This window comes from Manihot esculenta, chromosome 16 (assembly GCF_001659605.2).
Source record: "Manihot esculenta cultivar AM560-2 chromosome 16, M.esculenta_v8, whole genome shotgun sequence".
Classification (NCBI taxonomy): domain Eukaryota; kingdom Viridiplantae; phylum Streptophyta; class Magnoliopsida; order Malpighiales; family Euphorbiaceae; genus Manihot; species Manihot esculenta.
In genome coordinates this window covers 317,279-334,676 of record NC_035176.2, presented here as the reverse complement: position 1 = coordinate 334,676, position 17,398 = coordinate 317,279, and the positions used below count along the sequence as shown (strand labels likewise).

At 28.2% G+C, this 17,398-nt stretch overlaps 1 protein-coding gene and 1 non-coding gene across 2 annotated transcripts; one reads left to right on the top strand and one right to left on the bottom strand.

Annotated features, from left to right (window-relative positions):
* Positions 1 to 13,132: 13,132 nt before the first annotated feature.
* LOC122722164 lies at positions 13,133 to 13,236 on the top strand. The gene has a single exon (XR_006349088.1). It is a non-coding gene; the product is annotated as a small nucleolar RNA snoR109 (small nucleolar RNA).
* A 1,513-nt stretch (positions 13,237 to 14,749) lies between these two features.
* Positions 14,750 to 16,231, bottom strand: LOC110603461. Its single transcript, XM_021741196.2, has 2 exons — positions 15,709 to 16,231; positions 14,750 to 15,619 (listed from the first exon to the last, which is right to left on the bottom strand). The coding sequence occupies exons 1-2, from the start codon at positions 16,115 to 16,117 to the stop codon at positions 15,102 to 15,104; spliced, it is 927 nt and encodes a 308-aa protein (XP_021596888.1). The 5' UTR covers positions 16,118 to 16,231; the 3' UTR covers positions 14,750 to 15,101.
* Between the last annotated feature and the right edge of the window lie 1,167 nt (positions 16,232 to 17,398).

Here is a 17,398-nt window from a genome sequence, read left to right as displayed (position 1 = left end):
AACCTAAAATTAATGAAAAAAATATAAAAGACTTATTTTTTTTATAAAAGAGTCATGATCTTTTTTATCCCATGAATTTTTTATGCGAGATTAGTGTTGGCAAATCAGCATATTCACGAGTTTTTTACCAAGCCTGTTCGCAAGTCTCATGAGCTTGTTTGCGAGTCCGAGTCAATTCGCGAGTTTGTTCATAAATTTGAAAATAAACCGAATTCGCGAGCGTAGACGAGCCGAATGCTGCTAAGTTCAAACTCGACTCATTTATTAAACGAGTCTAAAAATTTAGCTCGATTTCAGCTCGTTTACAAAACTAGTCGAATCCGAATAAGTTTTTATCAAATCGAGTCTCGAATAAGTCACCAGTAGTTTGGTTCATTTACATCGTATTTATTAAGTTATTTTTTAGACTTAAATGTTTAATTTTTTAATTCATAAATAAAAATTTAATGGGTTACAATTTTAGGATTAAATGGTTATTTAAAAAAATAAATTTATATAACAATTATAAAATATTCAAGGACATAAAATAGATCATCTTGTTTGACCTATGTTTAAATAATTTTTAACTAATTTCTCGAGGACTTAAAATTGTACATCTTTTGCTAAATTATAGTTACATATTAATATTATTTTTTAATTATAAAATATGATAAATTTATTAAAAGTAATTTTTTTAATTTATAAATTGAATTAATCCTATTTTTAAATTAGAATAATATATTTTAAGATTATATCAACTCTACCATTATTGCTATATATATATCAATTATTATCTTTATATATTTTTATATATGAATATCCATATAACAATTATTTTACATGATATTTTCACTTTATGATCTGAGTATTTTAAAATAAGAAGTAAATTATAATTAAAAATTATCATGATAAAATATTCTTGTAATTTTATTAATGAGATTGTTTTGATAGGTAATTTTAATTAAAATTTTATGTGAATTAAAATTAATAAAAAATAATAAGTTTATAAGATAGATAATTTAAAATCTTTAAAAAAATTTAAATTAAATTAATTTAAATTTTATTAATTAAATTAATTTTAGAATTTACATGAATTCTAATATCTTAATTTTTCTGTTTAAATTCTTTAATTATTGTTATTATAATTCAAAATCTTTAAAAAATAGTTCTAATCGATAAAATCTCATAGAAAATTATCCGAAATATATTATTTTAATATTTAAAAATTTTAAATTGAATATGTTGTATTATATTTAAATTTAAAATCCAAATTTAATGTTATATATATTAAAATTATATTATTAATAGTAAAAGAGTTTATATAAGTCTGACACTGTTAATCGAATTTTGTAAAATAAATTAATCATTTTTTTATTTTAAATTAATTGACTCTCACATATAAAGTTATTTAAAAATAAATACTTATACTATTATTAAATTTAGCACTATTTATTGTGGATTAAACTTTCACAATAAAGATAAATTATTTAATTAAATATTAATTTATTTTCTATAATTCTATAATATAATTAAAATATGTGAAGGACCACACTTGAATTTATATAAATATCTTTGTTATTTTTTTATTAGATAGATAATTTTATTTTTTAAATTTAATTAATTTTTTTATTTAAATCGAATTAAAAAATTGATAAAGTTTATTGACTATAATTTTTATAATCTCTAAATTATTTTAAATTAATTATATCTTAAAATCATATCAACACTAGCATCATTTTGGTGGATGAGTCTTTATTTTTTACACCAGTATATAAATGTGTTAAATTTTATGGAGATTAAAACTGCTCTGAGATCTCTTATTTTTAGACTTAAAAGTGAATTAAAAGGAGAAACTTATATGAAGGAGTGGTTGTGTTCTATAATTTTTAATTTTGATGCAGATTATTGGTTGAATCTCGAAAACTATTATGGATATTAAAATCAAAATTTCTATAAGTTTTAAAATTTTTTTATGAATAATTTTGATTGTGTACTTTTCTGATTATATTTTTTATTTTTTAATCTTAGGTGTAGATCATTGGATGAATCTCGTAAACAATTATGAATATTAAAATTAAAGATCTCTATAAATCTCAAAATATTTTTATGATTGTGTATTTTTTTATTGTATTCTTTATTTTCTAATTTTAGTACGGATCATTAAATGGATTTCAGAAACAGTTACGAATATTGAAATCAAAAATCTTCATAAGTCTCAAAATTTTATATAAGTAATTCTGTAAAAAATGTAATTACATATCAATTGCTATGTTAAAGTGTTGATCACCCATTCCATTTGAGGTGGGTTTATAATTATATTTTCTTATTAATAAGGAATGGACAAGTACAACTATTAGTAACACAATATTCTCATATTCCATTAGAGGGTTATAGATTTTATGAAAAACAATAAATTTAGAAAAGTAGTTCACATTATCGAAAATAGTATGGGTAAGAAAAAAATTTATGTATTATTACAAGCCTCTCAATAAAATTAAATATAATATTAAGTAATTTTATATTAATAATTAAAGTTAACTCTCTTACCATTTCAAAAAAAAAAGTTAAGTCTCTTAATTTTTAATAATACAAAGTATTAATGATAAATATATAAATTAACTAAATTATAAATTAAAACGTGCGTTAAAAAAACTGGTTTTTAAAAAAATTTCAATTTGTGTCTCATAACTACATGATAAACTATTTATAAATTTAATGGTAATTTTTAAAACCGTTTGCTATATTTAAATTTGTAAATTTTCTAATAATGGTGACATGGACAATAATTGCACAAAGAATATCACGTATTGTTACTATATATTGGGATCATATGATTGAACCTTAATAAACAGTGACTCTTAATCACCCAAGTCACCCACGTGAAAAAAACACAGTCAACATGATCGATATTTAGAATAATAGAATGATTGGCAGCATATCTTATCAAGTCTCTCGTAACATCTAATTACCGTTAAAGGATGTTATACAATATATCTCCATTTTCAACTATAATCATGAGATCTTTTATTCACTAACTAATAGTAGTTGAATTTTCAGAAAAATCACTGATTAATGTTATTTTATTACAGTATAAAAGTAAAATATACACGGAATTCAAGTATACATTCTAACACACTCTTCTAAGAATTCATGTTATCTTATTACGGTATACAAGTAAAATATACACAAGAGTTCAAGGTATGCATTCTAACACACTCTTCTAAGAACTCAAGTTCTCTATTTACATTGGTCCTTCTTGAAAACTCATTCAATTGAGTATCGGAGTGACTATCTCTAGGCACCAATTACCTCACTTTCTCTTTTTGCAGATTGACAGGTCATATTCAGCTTATTTTCAGCAACATTATTTGATTCTATTGTCGGGATCCCATTGATTTCTCTTGTTCATTTGAAATAAATTCGGCATAGCAATTTCATTTACCTTTTCACTTAAAATCCTCTTCATTTCTTAGGCTTTACTCTTAAGATGACTGAAAATTCACGAGTTGTTGCTAAGTCTGTTGCCAATAGGGGAGTCATCGTCTCCTCCACTACTAGCAGTGGACAAAATACTCCTTTTCTGGTAACTGAGCCCGACCTCAATAATCTGGACAATAAGCTGATGATACAATACATCAAGAAGTTGCAGGTAACTCTCAAGCAGTATAAGACTCGGGAGGAGGCCTCATTCATGGCCTCTATAATAAGGGAGGAAGCTTCCTTCGAGACTCCAAAAACCCGGATTGAGGTAATTCATATGCAATCCAAAGGTAAGGCCAAAGTTGAGGATGAGGAATCATTGGATGAGGCTCCAAAAGACATTAACTAGAAATTGGTACGTGTTGTAGAAATGTACAAGAAGGAACAAGAGGGAGATTATTGTCTAGATGATGCCTCACCCCTGTTAGAGGAAATCCTCGCGGAGACCTTTCCCATGAAGTTAAAACTGTCCAGCTTGGACAAGTATGACAGGATGACAAATCTCATGAGCCATTTGACTATCTTTAGGACTACAATGTAGCTTCAAGATGTCAACAATTTCATGCTGTGTCGGGTCTTTCCATCCACCCTCACAGGTTTGGCCTAGAAATGGTACCAATATCTGAGTCTAAGTTTTATTAATAACTTTACTCAACTTGCTATGCTTTTTAAATCTAAATTTATTACCTGTATACATCCTAAAAAGCTCTCCTCAGATTTGCGTAAAATTCAGCAAGATGAGAGTGAGTTTTTAAGAAGTTTTATCTCACGTTTTAATGATGAAGCAATACAAATAAAAGAGCTAAATCACGAAATAACATTCGAGGCCTTGAAAAAAGAAACTCAGAATATAAAATTCATGGACTCTTTGATCAAGAATTTAGCAACCACCTATCAGCAATTGATGAATAAGGCTCAAAAATATATGCAGCTGAATGATGGAGTCCAGACATTGAGAGATGATAAGAAGTTAAGCCAAAGTAAGACTTAAAAGTTAGATAAGGGAAGCTATAAAAGTGAAAGGAGTTACCTAGTTTCATGTAGTAGGGATGACCGAGGTAAGTTTAGAAATTATATGCCATTAAATGACTCACGGACACACATAATTATATGGATAAGGAAAAATGTAAAAAAAGTCAGATGGCCTGCCAAGCTTCACCCAGACAAAGCAAGCATGCGAGATAGAACAAAGTATTACCAATTTCATAAAGATTATGGGCACATTCCAGAAGAATGCAGGCAACTAAAAGACGAGTTTAAAATACTCATTAGAGATAAAACTTTGAGGAGGTTTGTTAGAAAAGATAGGGAAGAAAGGAGGTTGAAACCTAAGATAAGAGCACCATCGGTTTTGATAAAAATGAACCCATAGAGGGTATTCATGTAATTGTAGGATGACTAATTAACAATTAGGGAACAAACACTAGTCAAGATGGTTGCCTATAGAAATAAAATGTCACAAGTATTAGCCTCCAGAGTCAAACTTCGAGCCTTTATTATAGAGGAACTAGTCTTTAACGGACTAAGATAACAACAGGGCATGCCGGATTTGGTAGGCTGGGCGAGAATTTGAAAGGACAATACAAGATTTACAAAGTTACTCGTTCTCGTACTTTTAAGTTGGCTAAGTTAGATGGCCGAGTCATTTAATCCATTCCTGAAATTCTTGTAATTGATGAAAATATTATCAATAAAGTTGTGATGTATTCTTTTTACGATTGAAACAGAATTATAAAAAATATTGGATTGATAAAAGCATTGGTAAGAACAAGCACCATAATGCGGATAACTGTCAGGTGAGTCTTCTGATATTAGTTTCAAAATAATTAAAGGTAATTTTTGTCAAAAAGTGTCACATGATGTGTAACCACCAGACGAGTATTCAAGTGTTGGTCCCAAAAGGAAAAGACAAGTTTTTGCAAAAAATGCCATAAGGCGGGTAACCGCCATGCAAGTCTTCGGGTGTTAGTCCCAAAAGACAATAATTAAAGGCAATTTTTACCATAGGACGCCACAAAGTGAGTAATCGTCAGGCGAATATCCAGATGTTAGTCCTATTAATAGAGTTTTCTAAAGGCATTTATGCCCAAACCACAAGGCAGGTAACCGCCAAGAAAATGATCGAATGTTGATCCCATTATAAAATTTATTGAAAGCATATATGCTAGTCACAAGACAGACGAACGACCGTTAAAATTCTTAGGTGATGGTCCTGCTAATTGTTAAGTATTCTTTATCATGAGATTAGATCGAGTATTGATTCTTAAAAAAAAAAGTAAAGGAAATATTTTCATTAAACAAGTATTTTACATAGTAGGAGGGATATTTTTAGTCGCCTCCTCCCGAGCCTCTTTATATTTTCATCTATATCAATTACATTTTTAGCAAAGACTTGGTTGGGGGATTGTCTTCATTCTGTCTCTCTTCTAGCTCATCTACGTCCTCCGCTTCAGTGAAAATGTAGTTAATCCAGAAAAAGTTCTAAGTTGGAAAGCATTTTATTAGCTCCTTCTTAGTTGAGTCTTGACCTTTTACAAATATTTCCCTACCTCGTGCCACTGTGTTCTGAAGCTTCGCATCGAACTCTACAATCCTGTTTAAGGAGGCTCAACTTTCTTGAGCCTATACCAAAAAGACTATAACGACAAAAATTTTCGTCACAGATAGTGTAAAATTCGTTGCTAATATTTTCAGCAATGGATTTTCGACGGACCATAAAGTCATATCACTAATTTTTTATTTCTATGATACCCGGCTGGACTCCAGCGTCAGAACTTCAACCTTCCGATGGAATTCCTGTTGGAATCCAGAATCTCGGATGCTGGAACCTCTTAGAAGGGTAAAATAAGTTTTTTTACAAAATGAATTTTATGATTTTACTGTTGGTTTTTACGTTAAAGAATTTTTTTAAAGAAAGAAAAATGCTTTAGAGGGGAAAAACCAGGTTCGGCCGCCGAACATGGTGCTGCCGCGGGAGCTCTTCTTTCGGCCCCCGAAGGTGGTCTGACCAGCCATCTATAAGAGGCCTCCAGTCCGAAAATGGGAGAGTTTCTCTCTCCATTTTCGGGCAAAGGTGATTTCTTGCCCTGCCATTGTTGATTTTGTTGTTTGTCTTTCAAATCCTTCAAAATATTCATGAGTTTTCCCTCATTTTTGAAGATTTGAGCTTAAATATGAGTTTTAAAACCTTGGAGACCTTCAGAGACCGTTTGGGCTCATCTCCACGTTGGGGTTGCTGTCACTTCTAGATCTCCAAGAGGTAAGCCTAAATCCTTATTTTTCTTATGCTTTAATCAAGTTTTAAGAAAGGGTTAAGGGTTAAAAATGCATGAAATGGTTAGATCTAATGTTATAGGATTTGAGTTAGGTTGGTTATGAATGTTTGCTCTTGTGTTGTTTTTATGGTTGTTTGTTGGAGTTTAGACTAGTTTTTATGCCCCTTATGATTGATGAGTGTGTATGCATGTTTTGAGGAGTTGGGTGTGAGGATTTGAGAAGTTTTGGAGGCTGAGTACATAGGGCAGAATTGTGTTTTGCCTTGCTGGAGAACCCAGGTTCGGCCGCCGAACCTGCTTATGGAGGCAGCTTTTTGGCAGCCTAACTTGCCCCCAAAAGTCCCTGACTTTCGGATCTGTGGAGGACCTTCGACCGCCGAACCTGCCGTCGAAAGTCCCATGCCCAGCCTTTCTTTGCTTGATCCCTATGCATGTTTTGGTATGTTTTAGGAGGTTTTTAGGGAATCGTTTAGAGTCTTGTAATAGATATGTTTGGTCCCTCATTGGAGTCCATCTGTGTAGGATCGGACCTGGGAGACCGTAAAGGCCAGCAGTGAGTCAGCTGCTACAATGTTAGGCAAGCATCGGTGAGTAAAACTAAACTAATCTATTGTTTTAAAGTAATCAAACTTTTTAAACATGTTCATGCATCACAAATGCCATATTTATGTATTAGGTTGTTTTGCATTAGAATTCACGAATATGATGCATTGCATAATTTACTGTTGTTGTGAATGGATGTTGGATGACCCACTAGCCCTCGATATGATATGATATGATACGATACGGAAGTTCAGGTCGAGGCCCATTTTATGCCCCTGGCATTTATGAATATGTTATGTTATGTTTAAGCGAAAGTTCTGAGGAGCTACGTTGAGGGCCGGGCACATTGGATTATGTAGAGGGTTACTGGTGACAAGTCCATCTTGATGTAAATTGTTTATGTTGTGACGCATTTCATATGAGCATATGTTTATTAAACTGTTCTTATGTTTTACTCACTAGCCTCTTGTAACTTATCCCTTTCCCCTAACCCCAGGTTTGCAGGGTCGAAGATAGCACGGGAAGCCGGCATAGTAGCTGGTATAGTTTGATGTAGTAGAATAGTAGTGGACATATAAATTTTAATGGATTAGAATTGTCCTTGGCCTAGTTTTCTTTACCTTATAATCCCTGTTTACATGATCCTTATGTAAAAGTTTTAATTATGAGTTATGTTTGAACCAAGCTTGAGGCATATAATTTTTACCATACTAGAGCATTTGATGATGGCTCTAGTATGAGTTTTATGTTTTCAGTATAATGCATGTACAGGTTGAGCTTGGTTTCATGGAAATGTTTAAGTTTTTTTTTAATGTTTGATCATGTATGAGATTCTATCAGGTACACAGGATGTATAGTAGGCTTGCTACAGGTTCCGGCGACCTTAAATCGATCTGAATCCTAGCGCCAGTAGCGGTCCGGTTTCCGGATCGTTACAGAAGTGGCTTTACCATGACAAAATAGCATTTCTCATAGCTATGTTAATATCTACTCTATAGGCTGAGGCCATCTTTTGAAGGAAGTCCAGAGCCTCTTTCTCATCCCTTCGTGGTTGGATCTCATCATTCCTTAACTCCACATACATGTTCCAATCAATTCGGAGCTGACCAAATCCTCCAGACACCTTGTGGTGGAGGATGAAAAACTTGTTCTTCCAACGCTTTAGAGAAGAGGGGATCTAGTAAAAAAGAGTCTAGCACTTTTTTCCATTAAAGAACCAAAACTCTTCATTCTTCCAGGTACCAAGTGAGAAAAGAGAGAAACGTTCGGCTTGATGTTATTGTTGAAATAGACAAATTGGAAGGCCACAAGAATTCTCCAACTGTTTGGATATAGTTAGGCAACTCACAGTTTATAAAACATGGGGATTTCAATAAAGAATGGGTCAATAGAAAACCAAAGACCTGCCTTTAACTACTACTTGTACACTATGATAGTGTCTTTAGCTGGTATTTAATCATCAGCGCGAACGTTCGTATTGGGAGCATAAATCCAGAAGATCTCTCAAGAGATCTTATAGTTATCATAAAGACGATATATATCTCTCTCAAAAAGCATAGACGGGATATTATTTACTAGTAGGATGCTGTTGTCTGGGATTGCCCTCAACAAAGCTATGAGAATCAGAGTGCAGATGAGGTTGCCAGAGGAAGAGCTAAAGTTTGAGCTTCCACCAGAAGAAGAAGACAAAGAAGACATACATTTTTGCGGCAAGAAAAATGATATAAGAATGAGTTACTTTTAGAAAATGCGAGAGAGAGAATCGAGTATTCAATCTTTTTAAGAAAAGGGGGGAGTAATTGAGAGCAAAAATAGTAATAGTTGGAGAAAGGGAGAATTTATATTGTTATTATGACAGTTGATTTAAATGTAGCTCGAGAAGTGAAACAATATCATTTATCACCAAAATAGATGAAGAGAAGTGAGTACGGGGAGCCGATTCAAGCGTACCATGTGTCCAAACCATGAAAAACAGTTATAAGTTTTGAATTTGAAAAATCGAAAACCGATAGGAGACTTCTAATATGGTACAATAATCGCCAATGAATATCATGCGTTGTAACTATACGATGGGATCTCGTGGTAAAATCTTAATAAACTGCGACTCTCGATCACTCAGATATCACTCACAGGAGAAAAGACCTAATCAACTGAATGATCGATACTCGAAACAATAAAAGATTAGTCTCACGTGTCTGATCAAATCTCTCATAATATCTAATTACCGTTAAAAGATATTATATCCTCATTTCTACCTATAATCACGGGATTTATTATTTACTAACTAGTACTAGTTGGATTTTCAGGAAAATCACTAACTATCTTTATTTTATTACAATATAAAAGTAATGTATATACAGAGTTCAATATATGCATTCAAATACACTCTTCTAAGAATTCAAGTTTTTTATTTATCTCGCCCTTATTGTAAATTTACTGATTTGAGCGTTTGAATGATAAATTTTTTATTTACCTCATATTTTTTATAAATTTACTGATTTGAATATCGGAGTGACTGCCCCTATATGCTTAACTCTCTTACCTTCTCATTTTACAAATTGACAAATTATATTTGGTTCATTTTCAGCAACATTAAATAATTTAATAATTATCAAATGATTTAAAATAAACAATAATTTTTTATTCTTGTAAAAATAAAATCATAAATGTTAAGGATTTACTTATTTATTAATATTTGAAATAAAATAATTAATTAAGAAGTTTTGTAGAAGTTTTTATGGTATAATTTAAATATTTAAAATATATACTCTAGAAATATACAGGAAGAAACAACTAGTTAACAAATATTTCTACTAACAATATTTATAATTCAATAATTTACGCATAAAAAATATTAGAAAACTTAAATTTAAAAATATAATTCAAATAAAACTATTTAACCGAAAAATATCTCTTTTCATATAATTAAGGTCTTTCTTTTCTTTTCCATTTATATTTAAATTTTTTTATTAATTATTTCCTCAAAAGTGACCCAAAGGTTATATATATGCATGACTTTTTGTTTGTCAATAAAATTGATGTCATTAAAATTCTATTTAAAATTTATGTGGTTTTTTAGAGGGATAAATTTATGTGGTTATCACACGCATATTTCTTGACTAAAATTTGTGCAAATGGGTTGTATAACTTATTGTATATATATATTATTAAAAAAATAAATACTAGATGATTACTAAAAATAATCAATTATGTGGATCGTATATTTAATAAATAAATAAATAAATCCCTTTCAAAATAAATAAATAAATAAAATGAATAATTAAATAGAGTTTATATATAATGAAAAGAACTATACATTCTCTTTTGAGAAATCTTAAATTAAATTTTAAAAATATATTTAACAAAATTGGATGATATGGATTGAATAAGAGACTTTTTCAATGTAATATTATTATTAATTATTGAATCTAAAAGCATATATTTGAAAAAGTATAATTAATTATATATATTAATACTTTTAGATATTAATCAAAATAATTAGAATTATAAATGAACCAAACTATTCGTGAACTATTCGAAATTCGACTCGATAAAAACTATATCGATCTCGATTCGATTTCTAAACAAGCTAAATTCGAGTTTAATTTTTAGTCTCATTTATTAAACGAGCTAAACTTAAACTCTGTAGTATTCGGCTCGTTAAAGTTCGTAAGCTGACTCGTTAAGAAACTCATGAATATCGTTAAGATGCTCATCGAAAAGACTTGTTAAGATGCTCATCGAGCAGATTCGTTAAGAGACTCAGTTCGATTCGATTACACCCCTTGCCACTTAATCTATTTATCATATTATTAATTTTTATATTTCTATCCCTTAATTATATAATTATTATTAATTTATATATTTATTTTTTAGGTGTAAATACTTTTTTAAATTATTAAATCTCTTAATAAATTATTGTTATTATTATTATTACTTTCATATGTTTATATATATTTATATGATTCTTTTCCTACTTAATATTATTCGCTTAATTTTATAAATTAAAATTTTTATATAATTTAAATATAAATCAATATGATTCTATTAATAAAATTTGAGTATAATGTATATATATAATTATATAATTTAAATTGATTATATTTATATTAATATATTTATTTTATGTAATATTTTATATTTATATTATATAATATTTTATATTTATATTATATATAGTATTTTTTATACAATAAAATAATTTAATATAAATTATATATTTAAATAAAAATAAATAATGATATATAAATAATAAAATGATAGTATATGAATAATCAATGGTAATATATTAATAAATTTTATACAAAAATGTCTATGAATATTAATAGTAAAATTATACAAATTTAATTAAAATTATATAATTTAAAAAAATTATGTAATTTAAAAGGAATCTCTCTCACTTATATAAATAGTTTATATATAAATTTATATATTTATTATATATATTTCAATTAATTTTTTATGTAATAAAAATATTTAAATAAATAATTATTAAATTTAGTATTATATCGTTAATCTTATATTAAATATATTTTATATAATTAATAAAGTTTATAATTAATATTTGAATAATAAATATTATTTGATGTTATAAATAAATAAATAAATATTAAAATATTAAAATTTAAATAATAAAAAAATAAAATATTAAAATATTAAAATTTAAATAATAAAAAAGAAAAAATTTAATCATTTGTGGCAGATAGGAATGGAATCCAAAATTTTTTAAAAACCACATTTCATTAATCGCTAGATCTAAAATCCACTTTATAAAATCACTACATATTATTTTATATATGAGTTATTAAAAATTGCTGAAATAATATCTCTTATTTCACGCAAAAATTTATAAAAATGAATGGGTAAAACTCATCTATAAATAAATATTTTTCTTTTCTATTTGTATTTTAAATAAATGATTTGATTATATTTTAAATTAAAAATTTGATTATAGTAGATTTTAATTAAATTATATTTAATTTTATTAAATTTTTTTTATCTTTTTAGTTTAAAATTTTAATATTTAAAAATTTAAATTAATTAAATTTTATTAATGATTTTTTTAATTGAGTTTTTAAACTTACATTTAAATTAAACTCGTTATTAGTTTAATCAAGTTTTTGAGCTCGAATTTTAATTATACTCATTATTAATTTAAACAAATTTTTTACTAATCGAGTTCGATTATAATATTTAATTTTTGAGTCGAGTTTAAGCTGAATATTAGAACTGGAGTCGAGTACGAGCTCGAACTTAAAATTTTTTTTAATAAACGAATATGACCTTTACAAAATTCAAATCGATTCGATTACACCTCTAAAAATAATTAATACATTTTATTTTTATTAAAAAAAATATTTATTCTAAAAAATAAAATGCAGAGATGAATTAAAATAAAGAATTTATAAATGATCCATGTACTAAACAAATAAAAAAAAAAAGAGAAAGGAGAGAGAAACATACAGAGAGATCTTAGTTTTTTTTTTTTTTCATAATTTCTACATAATATATAGATTTTACTATTTGTTACGTAATATAATTTTTTTGTGTGAGATAATACCAGTTGATAAGGTTGATGAACAACACAAAACATTTTTGTAGATGTCCCACATCGGAAAGTGGCAAGGAAAGAGAGTGGTTGGCTTGTCTATAAAGACAACCTCCCGCTCACGCTCAGCCATACGGCTCTAAGTTATGAACGGATCGTAGACAAGGGTGGATACTAAGTGTAATTTTAATGACTCAAGTCTAATTTTGGTCTACAAAAGATGGGCCTTTTCTTTTATTTTAATCTTTTGCTACATGTACCGAGGGAAGGCATTATGATAGATTGCCTTTGTCTTGAATTGCCAAATGGGCTGTAGCTACATTAAATACGGATGAGAAGTTAACTGGCCGGTTGTTTGAGATTCATAATGGATCTCTATAGACATATCTGCTTACCGAACTTCTTACAACTTTTTTTTATTTTTTATTTTAACTTTTTTCTGATGAGAAGGGAGAGAAGATGAAATGGCATAGGATTTAGCCATTTTAAGAAAGCCTTCTCTTACATAAACTTTATGAGGGTTACCATCCAGGTATTCTGCTTTGACTCTTCAGCAGTTTACGTCTCTTGGTAACCACATGCTCAGTAATCAAGTGATTCTGATATTTTTCCATTAGAAAAAAGAGCTTGAAGCTATCTGACCTGGTTTAGTTGATGGATTCAGATAGTAATTTTTCAATTAAAAATGACGGGCTGTTCAGATCGTCAGGGACGTGGAATAAGTTGTAAATATTTTTGGAAGTATCAAATTAAGGGACAGGTGTAATAAGTTTACTTAAGAGGCAAATAAGTGTCATCTATACAATATTTGTTTTTAAGTCGATGTTAATTTTGTTTTATTTTTAATTTTATTATAATTATAATTATAATTTATTAATTTTTTAATTAAATTAAAATTTTTTAATCATACCTTATCATTAATTATGTTTTTAAAAATTAAGAATTATCGTGTGAATGACACGTCTCTACATAAAATTAATTAGAAAAAAATTAATATAAAGTAAAATTACACAACTAAAAATGAAGGTTGTTTTGGCAATTATCTATTGTATAAATAAAATTCCTTTTATTTGAATAAAATATGAAGAACTGGAGATTAAAATTTCCATATGAATTACATATATTTTTTGCCACTTAATTCAATATGGTAATATGTAAAGTAGGTTTAAAAAATTGATAATATATAAATTAAGTTAAAATTTAATTATCTAGTATAACTGAATAACAATATGTTTGAGAACTAAATTTGGAAAAAAATATTTTAAAAAATACTTTATTATTTTTGATATTCTTAAATTAAATTATATTAACTATTATTTTAAATTACTTTTCAAAATTTCATAAATAATATATCTAACAAAATTATTTTGTAATTATAATTTTAAAAATGATATTAAATAGTAAATATATTGAACAGGTTGAAAGAAAATCAATCGATTATAATATTGATCGATTTTTAAATATATTTAATAGTAATAAAGTAGCTTGATAATGTACTATTAATGGTCGTGTATATTTAGTTAAATATTAAAAAAATAATTTAATTAATAAAAAATAAAAGTATAAAATAAAATTATAATAAACATAAAAAATAATTTTTAATAATTAATTTTAAATTTATTAATGTTATATAATAAGATTGATAATTTTATTAATTTTTAATGATATAAATAATAATAATTAATCTGATTTTAATTAAAAAAGATATGATATAATTATAATAAAATTAGAAGTGAATGTTGTTTAGCAATTAATTTTTTTAATAAGAAAATATTTTTTAATAATAAATATTATTTTTATAATCTAAAATATTAAAAATTTAGTATTTTAGTTAATATAAGAATTCAAAAATATATAAAAATAGGAAATATAAAGAATATTTTACTCAGCAATGTTTGACTCTTAGTAAAAGGGTAAAGAATAATTGATAAAAAAAATCAGAAAAAATATAAAGATTTAATTCAACTCATTTCTTTTTTTTTTTTTGGGACAATTCTCTTGGTGACGATCTTCTCCCTAGTGAATATGACTTGGCATTCACATACCCTGTACATCCCTCTATTTATTTTAAGGTACCTCTGACTACTACTGGTATCCTCGAACTCAAAAACCAACATTATGGGCAAAAAGCCCAATTCCAATCCAATTACTTAAACTTCCGCCGCAACTTCCTTAACGCGGGCAGTAGGAAAACAAAACCCAATAAATAACCATCTGAAAGCATTCTGCTAAAACCCAGCCGAGATCTGAACTCGGCCAACTGTGAGGCTATGATATCAACCAGTGCCATGGAATGCAGCAGTCAAATAGCCAACTTTAAGGCACATCTTATTACTAGAAAAATCATCCCGGCAGTGGTAAGCCTTAACTGGGAAAGCCTTGACTGGCAAATCCTCAAACCCAATTGACTGTTTTGCTGCAAAAGAGCCGTTGAGTTCTGGTATCTTTGAAACCGGAATTTCGTTGATTGTCCGCTTGTAGGGACCAAACCATTTGGCCTGCATGTACCCATTTCTCCTCCATGGTGGGACATGCAAGTCCATCTCTTTCATCGACCGTCTTATTTCACTGCACATTAATCTCACAACCTGCTTGAGCTCCTCAGGCTTGCCAACGAATACCTGTGGAAATACATCGAGTAGTGTAGCGTAGCCGGCGGTGGGACGAGCAATTTCGAATTCTCCTGCTAGGAACACTTCAACAATAAAGCGATTCCCATCAATATTCACATCAACATACTCGTATTGTCCAGGAGGGTGCGTCCCAAATTTCTCCCATCGGGATTTGCAAAGACCTATATCCAAGCATATGTAAGCATATAAAATTATGGACCAAAAATTGAAAGGGTAGGCAAAAGTTTTTTAACACAAATAAAGCACTAACCAGCATCAAAGCCTTGATCTCGTAAACGAGACATCAATCTGCGCTTGAACCCATGTGAAGTCCTTTCCCCAATGGTGCCACACGCAAGCTGTGTCTCGGATCGAATCCTTCTTTTGGCATCTTCGTCGTCATTGTTATTAAGCAAATTCTCCAATGTATTCTTGTTCTCATAATCAAAGCCACAACTTTCCAATAGTTCGAGTTTGGAATCGGATTCCAGATCATGATTGTTTGCGTAGTCTCCTTGGATTCTATAATCTCTTTCAATAAAAGAATTGACAAGGTCAGAAAGATCAGGAGAAGTTTCCGGCGAGTAGTGCTCGCTCCCGCTGCTCTCGCAAAGCCTCATCTGAGCTGCCTCGTTGAATACTGCTCGCATGCTATTGAACCTGACGGGGAGCTTTGCCATGGTGTATTGAGAGATTGATCAGATAATAAGATTGAAGTGAAAGACGATAAGATTCCAGGTTTACATGTATGTATTGTGATTACCAAGGAAGAAGACGCACGGGAAGTTACGTGTAAAGCTATATATATATATATATATGCATATAAAACAAGGCAGCTGGAAGAGAGTGAGAATCAGATGATAAATGTATGTGGGCTTGATTACGCTTCTATTTAATGAATGTTGATGCCTTTATGTCCAGGTTCATTTTCATTACTACTAATTTGACTTGATTAGAAAGAAAAATGAAATCAAGGGACTTTAATTAGATCACTGTGTGTGAATTTTTGATTTTTTTTTTAATATTAATAACTTATCGTACAATTATTTATTAGCTCTTGTAAATAATCTTAATTAATGTGATTTATTGACTCATAATTTCGTTATCAGCAATCAAAAAGTTTTGGAATAGAACTGCTGGATATTAAATATAATAAGGGGGTGTAAATTTAATTTATCATAATCAGTAATTATAATTTATTTGTTATATAAGAGTTGCACAAAATAAATTAGATTTATTATTATAAAATGCATTTAACCTAAGTTCCACGCAAAATTATTTTAAAACATTTATGCAAAATTAGTCAAAATTTATATATTTTTCATTAGAACACATATCAATACCCCCTATTTTTTCAATAAATAATTTATTTTGTTACTTTTACTTAATCCCTCATCAATGTTTCTAAACATAAATGATTTTCCTTTTATTTATCCTAATTTACAAAGTATTTTTTTTAAAAATTATTCCTCTCATCTATATAAAATATACTTGCTTTTATTTTCAAATAGTTTAAAAAATTTAGGTAATATAAGTAAAATAATAAATTTTTTGATATACCGACCACTCATATTATTTTTTAATATAAATTAATATAATAACATAAAATTTAGTTAATATATATTTTTTAATATACGTAAAAAAATTTATGTTATTAATAACATAAATTATTTAATTTTTAACGGATTAATATCAATACTAGAAGGAATATTAAGAAAAGAGTATGAAAAATTATTATATAGCTATACTAGCTATAATTTATTAAATTACATGAAAATATTTTTTTAAAAAAAATTAAATGAAAACATAAACAAATTTATATTTATAAAAAATAGAGAAAATGATCCTTTTGGTATCGAATATAACCTTGATTTTATAGGAAAATAAATTTCATAATTTTTAAACATTTATATTAATATTTACTTAAAATTAATTAAAATATGTATAATAAATATAAAAAT